The sequence below is a fragment of the Sander lucioperca genome, chromosome 17, assembly GCF_008315115.2.
Source record: "Sander lucioperca isolate FBNREF2018 chromosome 17, SLUC_FBN_1.2, whole genome shotgun sequence".
Lineage (NCBI taxonomy): Eukaryota > Metazoa > Chordata > Actinopteri > Perciformes > Percidae > Sander > Sander lucioperca.
In genome coordinates this window covers 1,498,140-1,517,479 of record NC_050189.1, presented here as the reverse complement: position 1 = coordinate 1,517,479, position 19,340 = coordinate 1,498,140, and the positions used below count along the sequence as shown (strand labels likewise).

General features: G+C 40.2%; 1 protein-coding gene across 17 annotated transcripts in view; it reads left to right on the top strand.

Moving 5' to 3' along the window:
• Positions 1–19,340, top strand: part of ablim2 (actin binding LIM protein family, member 2) — a 123,815-nt gene that overhangs the window by 24,730 nt on the left and 79,745 nt on the right. For 15 of the 17 annotated variants that reach the window (XM_031299844.2, XM_031299842.2, XM_031299839.2 and 12 more), the window contains exon 1: positions 5,468–5,721. The exons of 1 other annotated variant lie outside the window; for it this stretch is intronic. In XM_031299844.2, coding sequence (XP_031155704.1) covers positions 5,706–5,721 — 16 coding nt within the window. In that variant the 5' untranslated portion in view covers positions 5,468–5,705. Of the gene's footprint in view, positions 1–5,467; positions 5,722–19,340 lie in introns of those variants that run through there. One more of the 17 variants, XM_031299849.2, reaches the window with a different exon arrangement.

Here is a 19,340-nt window from a genome sequence, read left to right as displayed (position 1 = left end):
TTTTTTTTTTTTTTAAATGTGTTGATTTTTATTTAAAAGTTACTGTCTCCAGAAAAGTACAAATCAGAAAACAGAGTGACTGAAAGAGAATGGGATAATGGACAACAACTTAGAGTTTAGGCAAGAGTGCAGAAAAAACACACACAAAAATGGCCAAAAGGAAAAACAAATTAAATTTTGTATATATACACATGATCTAATAAGACATACATAAAACAATTAGGCAAAACACATCTACTTTATCACATTACATCTGACCACCTCATGTTTCATGTTCTCCACCTTTAAACATGACTGAGCCTCTGACATGGAAGATTACTGGGAGAGAAGGTGACTTTCACAAGCATGTTTAAGGCTTAAGTATGGAATGACTACACAATAAAAACCTCAGTAGACAAAACATTTCATTAAAACTTGTGTGTGACAAATACTGTATATGTCAAAATCTAAGCTTTGTCTAGCTGCTTTGTCTAGGAAGTGATTAGCAAACTCTGAGTAACAAACTCAGATTTATATGTATATTTTTAAAATCACGCATGGAAATGTACTTAAAAAAAATTGTTGCATCGATAATCGGTTTAGAATCGAATTGTTGGCCTCTGAATCGGAATCAAATCGAATCGTGAGGAAGAGAGATTGTGGGATAATACTACAGACACTGTTATGTTATTATCTGTCTCGCATTGCCAGATCTCCACAGGCTGCATAAGCTGGTGAACTGTTGGCCAAAATTGTGTGTGTGTGTGTGTGTGTGAGCGAGCCAGCAATTACAAGCTGAAAATGGCAAGTTTAAAAGAAAATTTGGGTCATGCAACAAGAAAGGCCTGCTTGGTTCTTTCAGGGAATGATTGTAAAGATTTACAAAGAATATGTTTACGGCATTTCCTCTCTAACTGGGACATTTGGGACCGATTGGTGGGATTTCTGTGGACAAAGTAACGTTACAAACGGCGATACACTGGTAAGAGCAAACTACGTTTAACCAGCCAATTTAAATAGCTCACATTACTATTTTGTGTGAACAGTTAACTTCATTCAATATTGTATGTGGCATTTTTTTTTGTGGGGTGCAAATGTTCCACCGAAACAAATTCCTTCCTGGGACCATTTTACAGAACCATCGTCACTGCGTCCAGAGTTTAGCACCGCCCAAGACGATTGTGACTGGTTTAAAGAAATTAAAACCAGAGCGTTTTTTCTCCCACCCAGGAATATATGTGTGGAGGAGCCAGACCTTACTCCACAGCGCTGTGGAGATAGGTCTGACAATGAAAGACTATATGTAGGGGGATCCGTCAGAGGAGTGGTCACTTGTTTCATGGATGGCAGAATATTCCCCCTCAGGTCATCTGGTTCAGTTATGTTCTGAAAGCTTGGCTCAGCGCCTAATGAATGGGCCTGCACACTTTACCATTGTGGAAGTGGCCATTGTTTTACTGGGTCCCAGAAGATGGAGAAGGTCCAACATCATTACCATTACGCTAAGGTGACCGCACACCAGCAGAGTAAAGAATGATCCCATTGTTTCTCTACGCTCTAACAGTCAACCATTTGCTGTATGCTTTGGCCTGGGAAAATGTTTGAGTAGTGGATTTATCATCAAATACTCCCATCTCTTTATATTAGTGAGTTGAGTCATGCTACCCCATCACATTGCCTCATTACAAACTTATTTACAAAAAACAAAAACATTCAGAGGTCCATCACCATCCATCACCCCCTAAAGACTGAAAACATACTGCTTCTGAGTTCTTCTTTCATTTGTAATGGTGACTTAAATGTCATTTTCATTATACGTTTAAATTATTTTGTCCATCCCCTCCCTGCACAGTATGTTAGCTCTGTCCTTACCTCTATAAGCGTGAAGCTGTTTGATTCCAGATGAATCCCTGAAGCTAAGTCTTGCTGCTCCATGGGTATTGATTAGGTATCAGCTCAGATCAATGGTGAGAGCTAAAGCCAGTCTCACACACAGCTGATCAATATGAAGCCCTGAACATAAATCAGACATCTAGACGAGCTGCAGTTGAACTGCATACAGCTGTACTGTCGATACATGTGTGATGACCGTAGAGCAAGGCAGTTAACGTAGGAGGTTGGATGATGTCTAATCAATTGTCTAATCTAGGGACCGGATCTTACCGAAACTGTTTTTTCTGGGCCGATACCAATACCAATTATTAGTAGTTAATGAAACTGTTCCAATTTTTGGAACCAATATGTATTTACAGTGAAAATGAAAATCTTTAAGTCAAAATTAAGATTTTGGAATGTTTCATACACCAACACAAAACTTTGTTGAAATGCTTTAAGCAATTATTTAATAAATCTTTCAACAGAAGACACAGTAACATACAAAAATAAATAATTACAAAAATAGCTTCCTTAAATTTAACCAAGTATACATAAATAATCAAAATGAGTTAAACAGTTAGTTTGCAGACTGCAGTCCCTGGTGTAGTGTTTTTGAAACTACTTTTAATTTATTAACTTTATCGGTTATCAAATAAATATTATATAAAATACAACGCCGATACAGATAATCTGCAAACTGCCAAAATTGAGCCGATAGTCGGTCAATCCCTAGTCTAAGGTAGTGTGTATGTATCTATCTATCTATCTATCTATCTATCTATCTATCTATCTATCTATCTATCTAATCCATGTGTAATGTTGATCCTTCACCAATCAAGTGCTCATGTAGGGACATGGCAAGAGATGAGCAGTGACACCAGATTGACTGCATCAACAACAGGTTCTGATAGGACAAGATGTGGAAAATGTCCATTTCAAATTGATTACTTTTAACAAAACAACTTTCAACAAAACCAGGTCAAGTGGCTCGATCTTCTTTGGGACAGGAACAGGAACAATGAAGAATTGGCCTCAGTTTTAAGCAGCAGTTGCACTAAAAATATCATTGCTGGTTAGATTGAGGCCATTTGTCTCCACCATGGTCTTATTTCAGGTGATAATTCACATTAATCAGCACTATTAAGATGGTTTGTGTGACAACTTGCTGATTGCTAATCTTTAAACTTTATACACTCTACATGACAAACTACAAACCTTTAGCCCCAGTACGCCCCTCTACGTATTGTAAAATTGTTAGAGTCTAACTTCAATACAATAGTAGCGACATTTCTCTGAAGGACAGCTCCAGGATATGTATTCCACATCTAGTCCCAAACCTGTAGAATACTGAGAGAGATTATGATGTGACGCCCAGTATCACAGAGTTACTGATGACGGTGACCTTTGGCGGGCAGCAAAGGAGTGTCAATGAAAATTTATATTATTAGGGGGAAGTTATTCTTGTCCCTGGATGTGAACTTAGTGCCAGATCATTATTCATATTACATACTGGCTCTGGTACAGAATCTTAGCTGTATCTAGGCAGATACACATCCAGTAAACTCTAACTCTGCCTGTTAAAAGTGATTATAGGTAGGCAATAAGGGCGGTTTAATAGTTCTATGAGTATTTTATTTTTTTCTTAAATACCCATTATGTAATTCATTTGGCCACTTTTAGGCAGAGATGTTATGGCTAACGTGCTAGCGTGCTAGCAAACAATTGCCTACTTACACATTGAGATGACATGAAGTGGCATTAGCATTCTTTTGGAGTTATATATGTCCACCTGGTGTATGTAAGTGCAATATGTATTTTCCTTTTAGCTCTGTGTTGGTCTCAACCAACTCCTGGGAAGATTTTCTTTCTCTTTATCTGCTAGATGTTCCACTTTCTTCCCAAGCTCTAAGTTGCTAGCTTTGTCTGTGTGCAGTTTGGTGCTCGTCAGGTAGCTTACAGTGGGGTTAGCTAAGGTTTCTTTGCTGCTGCTGGAAATGTTTATGAGAGCAGAGTTTGTGGGACAAAAAAGCAAAACAAGATAAAAGAGGCTATAAAGATAAGTATAGCTAAAATGGAAACTGCATTGTTGGTGATAATTTCATGTGGGTTGGTCACTACCAGTAACAACCTTTTTCATATGGAGTTATTTCATCCAGCTGGAAATGGCCTCAAAGTAGACCTCTCTCCAGTTAGCCAAAGTAGCTAATCCAGGGGGCTAATCTTTGGGTTTATTTTCAGGGACAAGCATTATAAATTACTAATGTAAAATGTAGGTTTATTAGGATAGCTTGAGGAGGCTTGCTGCTGGCTCGGATATACGATGTTTTGCCAGAGTCCGCATTTCCCAAATCTCTACAAAAGGGATGGCGAGTACAAGGTTAGCATGAGCAGTGTTTTCCCTACCATTATAAGGCTTATGTGCAGCACCCAAGCAGTTTTGGGCAGCACCTTAGCCGTATGAATATAAAATCAATGTGAGCATCAAAACTAACTGACTTTTCTCAGATCTAATGGTTGTAGTTGGTCCCCAGTGGACTCCTTTAGCAAGTTTTGTCTTTAGGCTTTTAGAGTGTTATATATTATTTATCTGCTCTAGCGTTTCCAAAGTTTTAGACACAGATATGGTGATAATAATGGTCCAAAATGATGTGAAATTGCAAATAATTTTTATTTAAACTTATGTTTGAGGGAGCACCCCTAAACCCCCCGCAAAATAGAGTATGTGCCCCTAAGTCTTCCACAAACTTAATGAAAACACTGATGACCCAAGGTCAGAATATAGTCACAGGTATCAGATTAGTAAGACCCATTTTTTTAAATTATAACGTGCGCCCTATGTACTTTGGTTGTGCGGCACAGTTCGGTTCTGACCTGGGCTGCTTGCTGCATTTGGTCCACTCTCTCTCTTACTCCCCTTTTTCCTGTCTATCTTCAGATGTGCTATCCAATGAAGGCAAAGCCAAAAAAAAAATCCTGAAGGCCTACTTTAAACCTATGAATAGCTTGATCAATCACTTATTATTGGATGGCGTGGTTCTCAATTAACATAATTGATGTGAATTAAAGTATTATCATTATAGCAAAAGCATTATGGTCTTTAAATATGACAATTATTAAGAAATATAAAGGATACAACTTTAGAATTGAAGAAAATGCAATAACCAATTATTTTCCAAAAACATGTCTGCACTCAAATGTGCGTAAGCGTTCTCTTGAGTGTGGGTACATTCTGTTCTTACCTAAGAACAAATCAGAAAACATTGATGAATGTCGGAATCTATGTGTAAACTGCCTAAGTGGGTTTTTACTGTAAGAAGACCTTTCTTTTTAGGGATGGTTGGTGAATCAGGCCCATTTCTCTGATGATACATAACATAAATGAAGGTTTTACACCATTTTGGACATTCTGAACCTGGATAGTTTGGTTATCACTGAGATGTTAAGGTTGAGTTTGTTGTGGACGTGGGAGACTGGGACACACCCAGTGATAGATACCAGGAGGAGGTGTCATTCTCTTTGAGCTGCACATGCTTCTATTTATAACAGATAGCTGCATAACTCAGAGAGAGAGAGAGAGAGAGAGAGAGAGAGAGAGAGAGAGAGAGAGAGAGAGAGAGAGAGAGAGAGAGAGAGAGAGAGAGAGAGACATAGGGACTCATATGATCTACAGCTCATTCCAGAGATAGTGGGGGACAGAGCGCTCACTATTATTACACCAGAGCTGCAGAGCTTGCGGACGATGTCTTGCAACACCACCAGAGGACTCTGAACAGATTTTTGGGATATTGTCTATATAACTATCACTAAAGGACGTGACAAGATCTCACATTTGGGAAAACAGCTGAGTGACAATGCCAGAGGAGAAAGGTAATGATGACCTTTAATAAGCTATCTGTGGTGTGTTCACCTGCCTGGGAAAGGGGAGCTAACGATTTGCTTGTATTAACCAGAATTTTACATTACCTAAGTAGACAGTATTTACCATAAACTACAATAAACTATAATATTCCTACAACTTATGGAAATCATTCCGACGTTCTAGGTCGTACGAGTGTGTTTCTGTGTACAGCATCATGTATGTGTGTTCTATGGAAGTAGTTCTTTACCTACAGCTAAACAGGCCTCCTATTATGTAAGGAATAGCACTTTGTGAATGACAACAACAAGCCTGTAGTAGCAGGCTGAATACTTCTGCTGCAGGTTGATATGCTGCCTGCCTGACTGCAACATCCCTGGCAACTGCAGTGTTGTCTTGGTCCCCTGCCTGCATCTCTGACACTGGGAGCTCAGCCACTTGGGCTGCTTACAAAGCGGCGAGGGCCAATTGCTCAGAAGGAATCATTATGATATTTCTATAATGATTTACGGTGTGTCTTTAGTACTGCATAATACGATTGTAGTGACCTTTAAGGGTTTTAGCATATTTTAATTTTCTCTGCATCTAATATAGACTTAATGTTTCCACAAACTTTCCATAATATTTCTATGGTGACTTGTTTGCAGTGAAAAATAAGCTTTGAAGTAGAGGATGAGATTAGAAGTAGATTTTTTTGTGTAAGATTGTGTATTTAGAGAAACAGAGAACAGAACTTATGTCATTTGAGAAAGAAATCCATGCACAGTTTGGCTTGTACTATTCACAGATGTCCCAACATGTTCCAATCATCAACCCATCAGTGTTGGAAGTATTTAGAAGTAATACTAGCATGTAAATAAAACAAAATACTCTATTACAAGTAAAAGTTTTGCATTCAAAAGTTGATTTAAGTAACAGTACAGAAGTATTAGCAGCAAAATGTACTTAAGTTTCAAATGTAAAATGTATGAATGGCCAATACAGAGTGTTTATTACCACATTCACCGTAGTGTTTGGTATTTGTATTAATAGAATTCTATACAGAGCTTATGTGACAACAACGGGGTCTGATCCAGGAGTAAGAAAACCTGAATCAAATTGTATTTATGATAACGCTAATTGCTAAAAATCCAGCCTTGGAATATAACCTTACTCAACAGTTCATTCAGTTTGGATGGAAATAGGTTATTGTTTATCGACAGTAACCTTTCAGTTTTTAGCAATATTGAACTAAAAACGTACCCCATATCAGGATTGATGTTGGCTTACTAGTAGAGGTTTGACAAGATCTCGAGAATTCGTTATATCGTGAAAATAAAAGATGACTATTAGCTATGAGGTAGAAGTAGTAAATACCGTGTTTTTTTCTGAACGTTAGTGGAGTTCCTTAAAGTGCCCATATTATGAAAAAATCACTTTTTCTGGGATTTGGGGTGTTATGTTGTGTCTCTGGTGCTTCCACACACATACAAACTTTGAAAAAAATCCATCCATGCTGTTTAGAGTGAGATACGGTTTCTGAATGTGTCCTGCCTTCAGTCTCTGGGTGAGCTGTTCAAAATCGGCACGGCTTGTGACATCACAAGCCGAAACGAGCAGACTAACCGCAACCATTAGCTCGTAGCGTTAGCATGCTAACGCTATGGCTAACGCTAGCATGCTAACGCTAGCATGCTACCTCGTTCTCAATAGCAAAGCACTGCTACAACACACACAAGTTCACCATAATCTACAAAAGAACTACTTCCATGTGCGCCCTCATTTAGAAGTCTCCCAGCTAATCCTGCCTTGTAACTGACCAAAGTTGTAGAAACGGCCTTTCTTTTACTGTCTATGGAGCTAGCTAGCTGACATGATCTACATCTGAGCTACTGGGCATGTGCAGTGCAATCAAAGATAGTACAGAAGAAGAAGAAGAAAAGAGGTCTCACTCTGTAGCTAAAACAGAGACCAGCTGAAAAGAGGATCTGCAGCAGTGAGAGAGAGCGGTGCAGTACAACAAAAATATGGTGTTTTTTGAAAATTAAACCATGTAAACCTATTCTGGTACAACCTTAAAATACAATTATGAACCTGAAAATGAGCATAATATGGCTGCTTTAAAACTCAAAGCTTAACAGTGCTGTACTCACAATACTGGCTAAAAGTGGGCTAGGATTGCCTCCACACACCTCTCACAGACCGTTCCCTAATGGGTTTGTATGATATTCTGCGAAATTATGGCCACCGCTGTACCTGTCACATAACAGTTAAGCTTAACATCCCTTACAGTTTACATTTAGCCGACAAAAGGTGACCGTCCTGCGGCGACAACAGTCTAAGTTTAGACACCAAAATGACTAAATAAGATTAGAAAAAAGGTTGTGGTTTGGAGTTAAAACACCGGTCCTCTTAAGTAGTACCTAAGTTGTGTTTTTCCCCCTTAACTTCTTTCGGGACATGAACTCTGCTCCCCTGTTTAAAAGTCCTGTGTTTGAGGACCCAAACATCCACCCCGACCTCCTCTCTATGTGGATGTTTGCGGTCAATGTCAACGTGGTGCTGACAGTAATAAATACGTGGAATACATACGACTTACATTGCATTACTATTTGTAGCTATATGTACAAAGGAGTCATGAGAACAGCCTGCATTACTCCAACATATCTTTACTTAGCAAACATTTGTTTGCTGCTATATTAATGTTCTGAATGTCAAGTACAGCCAATTTAAGTACTTTCCACTACAGACCCCTACCCAGTTGCTTGTAAAAGGTAGCCTCACTGTCGGTCCTCATAAACACACCACACATATGTCCTCTTCTCTCCAGTGTCTTGTCCTCAACAGCCTTGTTAAAGCCAGTCCAGTGTTAGGTCTGCGTCTGTGTGTTGGTGTCTTAAATGTTGGGCCATAGCTGTGTTTTGTATAGAGCAGGGAGGCGCGTATGCTGCCATCACAATGTTAAAAAGCTTTTGATCTTTGCTCAAGAAGGATCCTCAATTGTGTTATATTTAGGTATTGAGTCTTGTTCTGATTAAATTTAAACTAATGACCAACAGCAAAAATTCATTAAAATGGACAAGCTGTTATGCACGTACACATGCATGGACACACACTTACAGCTATGTTAGACATTAGACACATGCACACACACAAACACACACACACACACACACACACACACACACACACACACACACACACACACACACACAAACACAAACACACCACTTGAGGCAGTAGGCCTTGTCTCAGACTCAGCCAAGGACAGTGTATCCTGGCTGTGTGATGTAATGGCTGGCTGCTTGTCAGCAGTCACAGCGACGCCCGTCACTATTCTGGACCTGCCAGTAAACAAACCATCTTCATGACTGTCCGTTTACTAGCATTACCCCGCTGACATTTTATCTTTCTTACAATTTAAATCAAGTATTGCATTGTGTCTTTATTGTTAGTCATGATTTTAATTCACTCCATAAATAAAATTGCTGTGAAAGAGTAGGCAGATTTGAAGAACACTACAGTATTTGTCACTGCATAATAAACTGTGGCAAATAATGCATTTATATTACATTAACTTACTACTATTTCTCAAGTAGCATGTGAAACATCCAGCAGTCTGAGTAGTTGGGGTCACTCTGTGCCCACGTAGTGACTGCGCATTGTGAACTTTGAGGTAGTGATACCCTGCGGATGTATACTATTCTGTGTGTTTGAAGCTGCAGTGCTAAACCTGCTTGGCATATGCCAGTGTTTTTGCACCAGGTCTGCTCAAACCGCTGACCCAGTGCTTTCTACAGAGAGGCTCTATTCATGAGTCATGCTGTTTCCCTCTGGGTGGAAGTGAATGGTTCTGCAACACACGCAGCTCCAATCCCTCACTGTCTTTTTCCTACAACTCTTCCATTCCCTTCCACACTACCTTTGTGTTCTTCACAATCAGCTGCGTGCTGATAAACAGTTATTAGATAAGCAGAGCATCCTTTAGACATACATTTATATACACGTGCAAACATTCAACATGCTTAGCTGTTCACTGACTTTCTGCTGCATCAGTGTCTGTATTACAGTCGCATGAGCCTCGCTGTTAGACAGCACCTTCACCACACAGGTTAATGAGGAGAGAATTGTATGAGCTTTGTCTTTCCTTTTTCTCTTTTGTTTTTCTGTTTTGCCATCTCATCGTCTCTATCTTTATCTTTGTCTAAATGACTTCAGTCCCCAGGTTCAGGCTGAGGTACGTTTCCTCTTCTATATGTACTGTATGTACAGTATATTAAAGAATGTATTCATATTATATACATGTACATATATCAATTGCAGCCCTATAAGAACGTAGCCTTTTTGCTATGGGACACAAATGTCCAATAAGTACACTACAAGTATGGGTTGAGGGGTTGGGGATGTGGCCTGGCTCTCAGTCTGCTGTCCAGTTCATCCTATACTGCAGAGAAAGGAGAAGTCAGCTCTGTGCACAGGAGCATTGTTATGCTGAAACAGGAAAGGGACAAACACAAACTGTTGACACAAAGTTGGAAGCACATTATGTGCACAAATGTAGCTGTAATATGTTGTATTTATTCTTTGTTTTGTGCAAAGTAGTTTATGTTGTGTGTGGACATTGGACTGGAAGCTGTTGAATAAGTTACTGTTGCATTGCTGTCATGTAATTCCGTGTGGGATGGGCCACTTAGTGGCATGACACATAAACAAAAATGTCATCATCATCAATATCATCATCATCATCATCATGTAGCATTGGGATTTCCCATAAGTCAAATCAATGGGCTTGGATCAAACCATTGTAAACAGCCCCACACCACAAGTACACAAAGAATGTGAACAGTAGGTCCATGTTTTAGTGCAGGATTCTATTGGAGTTTTGACATAGCAGAGATGCTGATCCAATTCTTTAACTATCTGAAATCAAGAGAGGAATAATATGGGCTCCATGTTGATTGGACCTCATAGTATTTTGACTTGAGGCAACTACATGGAAATGTTCCAGTAGAGCCAGCTGCAGTTACACGTGGGATCATATTTGGAGGCGGTGTCTGTCATCCACGTGGAAGAAATATTCACTGAGTCATCTGTCACAACAGGAATGGCAGGAACCATATGTTTTCACACAAAGACCATATTCAGTAGAAAACACATTAGTTGCCATGGCTTGCTTCACTTTGGGCCACAGTTCAAAAATTATGACTGATTTAACAATGTTCTCCTTAATGTTATTAGAGTTCAAACCCCAAAGGGGTAGAACCCTAGTAACAGTGATATTGTGTTTATGCCGGTTTATTAGTAGAAGTCCAAGCAGTGAAGCTCGCGGCTGGAGCCCTGTTGTTTTTGTTCTCATTCTTCTTCTATCTTTCTTATTATTATTTTTCTCCCTTAAAAGTGTTGGAATGTGGGTTGCAAATTCCATCCACTACTGACTGCACATGACACTCATTGACATCAAGGTGGCGCTGTAACAATCAAATAACTTTTTTTGCAATTATCTCCAAAGCGGCTTGGCTTAGAGTCAAAAGTCATTCATCATTGTATTCTCTCAATGCATCTGCATCTTTGCTCCAATGGTCTTCCGTTCTAAAAATGTCAAACTTTGGCCACATGATGGCACTGTTATTAACGCCCAAAAATGTAATTTTAGAAAAGCCACGCCCCTCACACCGTAAGTCTGAGTGACTTGAAATTTGGCAAACATATTCAGCTCAATGTGCTCTACAAAAAGCCTCTTGGACCATAAAAGTCCACCAGACTAGATTTTCCGACATTTCAAATGTTTTGAAAAACACATTTTTGACATCTCCTCCTAAACCGTAGGTCCAATTTGTACCAAATGTTCAGTGGGTCATAACTGCACCACACTTATCAAAAGTTAACGAAAGCTTGTTGATATTTCATTGTTTTAAAGATATTGACCAATGAATTTTAAAAGGGCGTGGCTTAGTCTAGCATTACAAGACCTTCCTCCACAGCACTGCGACGGAAGGTCTGGCTATGCACACAGCATTTCCAGGTGGGAGAAAAATGTGCTCTAGTTCATTGGCATTTCTTTAAACCAATCACAATTGTCTTGGGCCATGGTACCACTGCAAAATAGTCTCAGGAAGGAACTTGTTTTGGTGGAACATGTGAACGTTCAAAAGTAGTTTTAGTCGTGCAACAGAAAACTCAGATTGGACAGATAGTCTAGCTAGCTGTCTGGATTTACTCTGCAGAGATCTGAGGAGCAGTTAATCATAGTCCTCATAAATCCACCGGAGGTTAGAACGCCAACACAAAGAAAGAGGAAGGGGACGGACATCCGGCCAAGAAGAAGGAAATCCGGAATTTCCGTCCGCAGTGGAGCAATCCCAGAAGTGGAACGTCGTGGATATAGACGAGCCGTGGCTCAACACATGAATAGACCTAACTCAACAACCATTGCTCCAAACATCACAAAACGTACAGGAAATGTCCACATATGCACCACTAGGGTGGGCTACAAATGCAAACAATGTGTATGGCATAACACAAATCAGACTAATAATCAGAAATTGTCCAATCATTACAAAACATGCTGGATATTATTCATAACAATTGTGAACCACGTGTGTTAAACTATTATGCCCAAATAGAGGGCGCCATCGGTTCCAAACATGTGCATGGGCCAAGCGCAAATTTGGCCATAAATCAACAACAGTTTGTCCAAACATCACCGAACTGGGTTGATATGTTTAATAAAGCTGTTGAAACATGTCCCCAAATTTTTTTGAAATTGTCAAATAGGGGTTGACAGCGTGACTGAGCAAGGGTGGTGGCCATGTCGCAAATGGTGCCATAAAGACCTGGTAGATATTTATGTTCAACTAACTGACAAATGAAAGTTGGCTAATAGGGGGCACCACAATATTTTCCATATGGGCTTACAGTAAAATATCTTTCTGGGGCTTTTATTTTGAAACTTGGCTTTATTTTTTTGAATAGAAGCCTCTGTCCTAGTGGCCCTTCTTACTTTAACATAAAGTAAAGTGCAAATATTTGATTGTGGCTGAGTAATGATGGATATACAGTGAGTCATAATGGAAATAATGGGTTTGAACCAGCGATTACAGCTTTCTAAAAAGTATTCCCATAAGTAGTAGTTTTGGTAGCAGTAGCACCAGCCATTTGAATGTATCCAGTATCAAAAAATGATTAATGTCCATCAGGAAATGAGTTACCTTGGTTCATTTCCTACACCTCTCTGTTCATATGACATGTCCTTGTCTATATAAGGGCTGAGCCAACAAGGACACACTGGTGTCATTTGCCAGGTCAGAGGTCAGCTCTCTGTCGTGCTTGACCTCAGGATCAGAGATCAAATGCTGTTGGGGTCAGGTTGCAAGCGCAAGCACACAGGTGGATGTCAGAATCCACCTGTCATAACTCATAATGTCTATTCTGTGTGGATCTATATTTGTATATCTAGCTACTAGTGATATCTCGGCTCCTTTTCCCTGACTTGGTGTATTAGGCTCTGTTCATGTCTTTTTCCTGGCTTCTAGAAAGGGTGAGATAACAGAGTGAGTTTTATGTTGGGATGACAGACAGGAAACTCTTAAGCAGTGAAGTAATGCCTAGGTAAGCCTATGTGTCAGCAGGCTCTTAAAAACTCTTCACATGTTGTTAATCATTTTATCTAGGCGCAACAGGTCTTTAAAATGTTGCACATTCTCAGTGTCTTGTGTTCCTGGACTAAAATCTGCCATTCATGCACTTTTTTCTGTTGTCACTTTGGTCATAACTTTGACACTATAGTAACTTGAATTTAAAGCAACACTAGAGAACTTTTCCCACTTCGGTCCCCCTACAGGTTGGAAGCGGAATTGTCCATTACATTACATTATGCAAGTTTGCCAGATCGGGTAGCGGATCTGTAGTTCGAATTAACTGGAAATGTGATGATTGGCTCAAAGTAACATTTTCTTGATATTGCACTGCAACTCCCTCAGTATATTAACAATGCATTCCAACACAAAACAGAAAAAAGTGAAAGAAAATAATTTCCTTCATGCTATTTTGAAGGACTTTTTTTAAGCATAAGTTTTCAAATGGGTAAGAAAATACCATTTGGTTATTCATATTTACCGTCATTTAGGTCATACGGTATTATGCCGAATACTACCTGGCTTTTCCATACACATAAGAATAACATGTAATCTCATTTTTGAAAACATGTTCATGCGTTTCCTCATAAGAAAAGGGAAAATCCCCAAGGTCAACAGCTTGGCCACCACCATGTACTGGTGCTGTGAACATTTGGATCCCCTGCGTGCCTCTGCAGAAGGTTCACATCAGGAATGTTGCAGAGAACCATGGGATCCCCGTGAGTTGAGGGAACACTCTATTTTTAGGTGGTGTTGGAGCATGGCTTCTTGGAAAGGCATTTGAGATATTACTGCTTGTGCGGTCCACTGTGTAGTGGGCTACCCTTCCTTATTCCATGCATATGTACATTAAAAGCCTTTTCATGTTGGAGTTATGAAATAGGTTGGTGCAAGAGATACGGTAGAATGTTTTTTGTCTGCTGTTTAGGTGTCAAGTGAACTACGGAGGTTTTTGGGAGGTACTTAATTTCAATCCCAGCAGCAAATGTTTTCTGTTTACGTGTCTTTGAGCAAGACACAGAATGTGTTCTTTCTAATATGTTGTTGGTCACCTTATTAGATAATTGTATGGGTTCTTCTTCATGATGCATCAGAGAGAGATGCTATTATCTATATTGTGCAGCCACTATTGTTGGGCGATGTCCACCGAATTGGCCTATGACGATGTCCAGTGAAACATCTCAGTGGACGATGACCTTATTGTCGGGGGGGTTTGGTGGAGTTAATTGATATAAAGTCATATTCATGCATCTTGGTCCCAGTGTGCCGCGCTGCTCGTCTGTATTGGCCTGTATCTGTCTCTTCTCTGCTGCGCTGCTTGACTGACACTCGGACTGCGGATGTGAGCTGCGCTGCTTCATCCAAACTGAAACTGAAACCAAAATCATATGGGCAAAAAACCTGCTACAGAAGCTGTATCCACCACCATTAAGAATTAGAGGATGTCTGTCATCTTATCAATCGTGACGTTCTTTTGCCAGAAATAAGTGCATTCCATAGACTGTAAAAATAAGTGTGTTTGTAATTGTACCAATATCTCTCTCTCTCTCTCTCTCTCTCTCTCTCTTACACACACACACAGACTCACTGTTTTTCTCTCTCTCTGTCTCACTCTCTCTGGTCCATAGGCAATATGCAATAACAACTATCCAAACTGATGATTTTGAAAAACAAAGTGACAGCCTAAGTGTCCACCTGCAGGTCCATTTGCAAAATCAATCTAGTAGCCCCATGCTTCTGTTTGGGCAGTGGTATGGTATATGTGTGCTAGTGGTAAGCTGCTAATAAGAGGTCAGTGTGTGTTTCCAGAGGCTTCCAGTGGTGTGACTGTATGCAGCACAGCCAACTAGTGTTGCATTGCTCAGATAGCTGGCTGCGACCTTTGGGACAGCGAAATCAGGAGTGGCTGTCAGCCAGGGAACAGACATTAGAAAGGCTGATTGATGATATGGACAACTGGTCCTGGAGAAGAAAGGGCACGGGTAGGGGTGGCAGGGAGGGGGACGGACTCTATACGCTGCCGCACAGGACACAGTCGCTCTCTTTTCTCAATCATAACCCCTTTCACACATGCACTGCAACCCTGAACGTATCTAGACATTACCAGGAGGAGCTGTATGAGAACCCATGTCTAAATCAGTTGGATCACACATTAAACAGTCTTTACCCTGCCAGCTCCTGAGTATAAAGTCTGTGTAATGTCCAATTGTCGTGTAGTAGGCGTGTTGATGACGTTTCTATCATGCGGCCAGCGCCCAACGGTACGAAATCATTAGACAAATAAAGGAATGCCATGGGACTCGGTTGTTTATGACCAAATTGCAAAGCTGCTACGTAACAGAGTTGTAATACGCATCATGTCCTGCCTCCTGCATGCTCTACCCAGGCACCACCCATCGCGTAAACCAAATGGAGTAAAAAAGATTATCTGACACGGACTATCTCTGCATGTGTGAAAGGGCAACTTCAGACAATGGGTTGGGTTCCATTCAGTTTTTTATCGGTACCGGTACCTGTACCTGAAATTCGGTTCCGGTACCCAACGGTACCTTTTTCGGTACTTTCCCTCTGTAATGACAAGGGTTAGTTTGCTCGAGTTTGCTTGAGTTTGCTCCGTCTGCACTTCTGCGTGAAAGGAAAGTCATTACTTCCTTACATCGCCCACGTCCAACTGTTCCACAGTTTCATAATTGATTTGTTCCTCCCCGTATGATGACCAGGTGATTCAAGGGCATGCTGGGAGATACATTTGTGAATAAGTGACAATGCAATAAGAGACTATCCTGCCTGAAGCAGGGAAACATGGTGGCACCACCCAGTAAGGATAAACACCAGGGCAAAACTAAGGAAATTATGGACTTGATGACACAGCAGGGAAAATGGTTCCACCCTCTTCAGACTAATTATACTTTACTCAAAAAGATTGATATACTGTTGCCCTGATTACTTGGAATTATGACTGACACTGCCCTGACAAAAGCCCTAAGAAGGACATGACAGCAGGAATTCAACATGGATTGAGCGGGCCACTAATTATTCATTTTGTCAACTAACTGTATTACCCTAATCACAGACCGCTACAAGTGTCATGGTTACTGGCAGCCTGCTGCTACATCTGGCCCAAAAGATCATCGTTTCTTCTATTTGCTCTTTGAAGAGAAAGTAAAGGCATACTGTAAAGACAGTAAAGACTGAATTGGATCTCCCCCCCCCAACAGGTGCAAGGGTACAGTAGTACGGCTCCCCTGAGACTATCAATCCCTGCTGCCTACCCCCTAACCCTAACCCTCCCAACCCTTTCTTGCTTTTGGACTGTTGTTTTTTCCAGATGGTTGCAATCAACTCGGCCTCAGACCTTTTTTTTTACAAGGACTCAAGACTTTCCCCTTCTAAATTCTTGTCTTTATTGGTTAGCTTCACCACCTACCGACAATAGAATCTAGGCAACCATGTCCAAAATCCCTATTCTTGTCTTGATTTCATTTCAAAGTCAGCACATTTTCAAGTCAGAGATCAGATTGAAATCTAGACATGTGGATTGAATGAAAGCAGCTCTGTGGATTTTAGCATTGTCCAAAGAAAATTTCATGAATATATGTTTTAATTATATCTGCTGGCCTCAAGAATGTCCAGTATCACCAGGTGAATTTCTTCATTTTCTTTTTGAATAAACATTCTTAAGAGATCTTAGGAGGTTTGGGAAGCTATGTTTGTGTTGGACATAATTATAATAGCTTTGTTCCATACACTTGATGAAAGGTCTTTGTAAAACTTGCTGAAGAACGTGTTGTTCCTGTAGGTCTGAATATACTGCCGGGTGTTTTTACTCTCCTTTCAAGTAGCCCCCAGCCAAGCAGGTCACAAATGAGCAAGTGCTTCTTTGAATGTGTAGATCCATACATTACAATTACAATATCCAACCTAATTCCATATTTAATACTACACAGTCGAAAACATCCCACATCTTGCAACTTCTCTCTTTTAATTGGTACCATGTTTTACCCATATCCATGCATTAAAGCAGTGTGTCAAATGATTGATTTTTTTAGTTGTGTTATAATTGTTATAATGGAAAGCGAGCCGGTCATGACAGGGTGATGCAGGACAGGTCTTGACTGTCTTGACATCATAGTGCGGGTGAAAGGTTCCATAATCCTAGTGTAACTTCCATATCTTCTATAAATAGACCATTATGAAAATTATATTTATTTTTGATCTCTGCTGTGGTTTTTTTTTTTTTTACCACAGTATGCGTTTCAAATCCAACTAAAATGGTTGGAGTGGGCAGTCTGACCAGAAGTGAATTGATTTGATTAAATAAGTAAGAGCCAGCACTACTTCAACAGTCTCTTCAGTCTAAAGCTTAGATCGGGCCCAAAAAATCAAGCCCGACCCTATTATATACGACTAATTATGACCCGAGCCCGATTTAAACCTGACAATTTTTTAATTCGTGGGCCGTTATTACTGACGTTCTCAACTACAATTCTGAGTTGTTTGAGCTACAGAAATCTGTTTAGAATTATCTTAATGAATAATGCAACAAGGACGAAGAATGTAAACTGCGTTGTTTGTTTATTCAGAATGGAATGGATCGCAAATGGATCCGAATGAAGAAATGTAAAAAAAAACTAAACAAACAAAAGAGGGCATTGAAGGCTGACTATCATCTCTTCTGCCAGGGCAAGCCTGCATCGTGTCTTTTCATCGTCGAAGTCCTCGTTTTTTCATCGTCATAGGCGAGCAGCGTGCCGCACTTAATGCACTCGACAAAGCCAACACATACTGTATGTTGTCACTGTTTAAAATGGTTCCATACCTCCGACTTTCCTCCAAACTTAAAGTTAAAGTTAATTCTCCTGTTTTTATTTTTTTCTTTACATCTTCAACCTCCATTTTGCACTTAATACACCATACAGCCCAGCAGGCCCGGTGTGATGCGTGTGAGTGGAGGAGACGCTGCGCATGACACGTGTTGCATTTTGTAACTTTGTAGCCTAACTTGTGTAACTTTGTACACATTTGTTGCCTAAAAATATATATAATATTTCTGATTATGGCATAGCTTTCTCCCCACCCATTTAGGCTGATAAAGTAATGATTAAAAAAACACAAACGCTTGATCAAGGGCCCAGCCCGGCCCGGCCCGAGGATAGTGTTGGGAAATATCGGCTAAAGCTAAAGAATTGTAGCTTTAACTTAATCTAAGTCAAGATATTGTGCCAATAAAAACCCCAATAAACATCCAAAGAATTGAGTGAACCTGAAAGAAGGATGTTCAACAGAAAATCGTTCTTAGTGAGTTTTCATCGAGCAGCTCTGTTTGGCTCATGGCTATTATCCCAACGCTTCCTTCTCTCTCTCTCTCTCTCTCTCTCTCTCTCTCTCTCTCTCTCTCTCTCTCTCTCTCTCTCTCTCTCTCTTTAAATCAAATCAAATCATTTGATGAACTCCCCAAGTCCAAGCCCAATTACCGGTAACCATGGAGGCCTGATGAAGCCGGCCTGATGACACGAATGTTTCCTGAGAACACAAAGGGCCTTTCATTCAGCTGATGCCGCAGACACTGTTGAGAGGCCGATCAGTATGGGAGCATATTATGGGTTCTGATAAAAGGGGAAAAGGGTGAGGTGTGCTGAAAATTATGGCTCTTACAGTGTGTGTGTGTGTGTGTGTGTGTGTGTGTGTGTGTGTGTGTGTGTGTGTGACTTCACCTCGGCTATGTTGTAGTGCTCTGTTATAATTTCTTCTTTGCTGTTGTCATCATTTTTATGGTTAGTCTCCAGGGAATGAATGTAAGAAACTGCAATGTCTCCTTAGGTGATGGAAAAAAGAAACAACTTTGCAATAATGAAATATGACACATTAAAAAACTAAGATATGTGTGATGGATGACGAACTGGGGAAATGGGAATAAGACTTAAACTTGCACCACACTGTCTGACGATACCTGCCAGCTTTATCACCAAATTCAACAATTCCTAATGTCAGTTTGGCGATTCTCATCATTGTTTGTG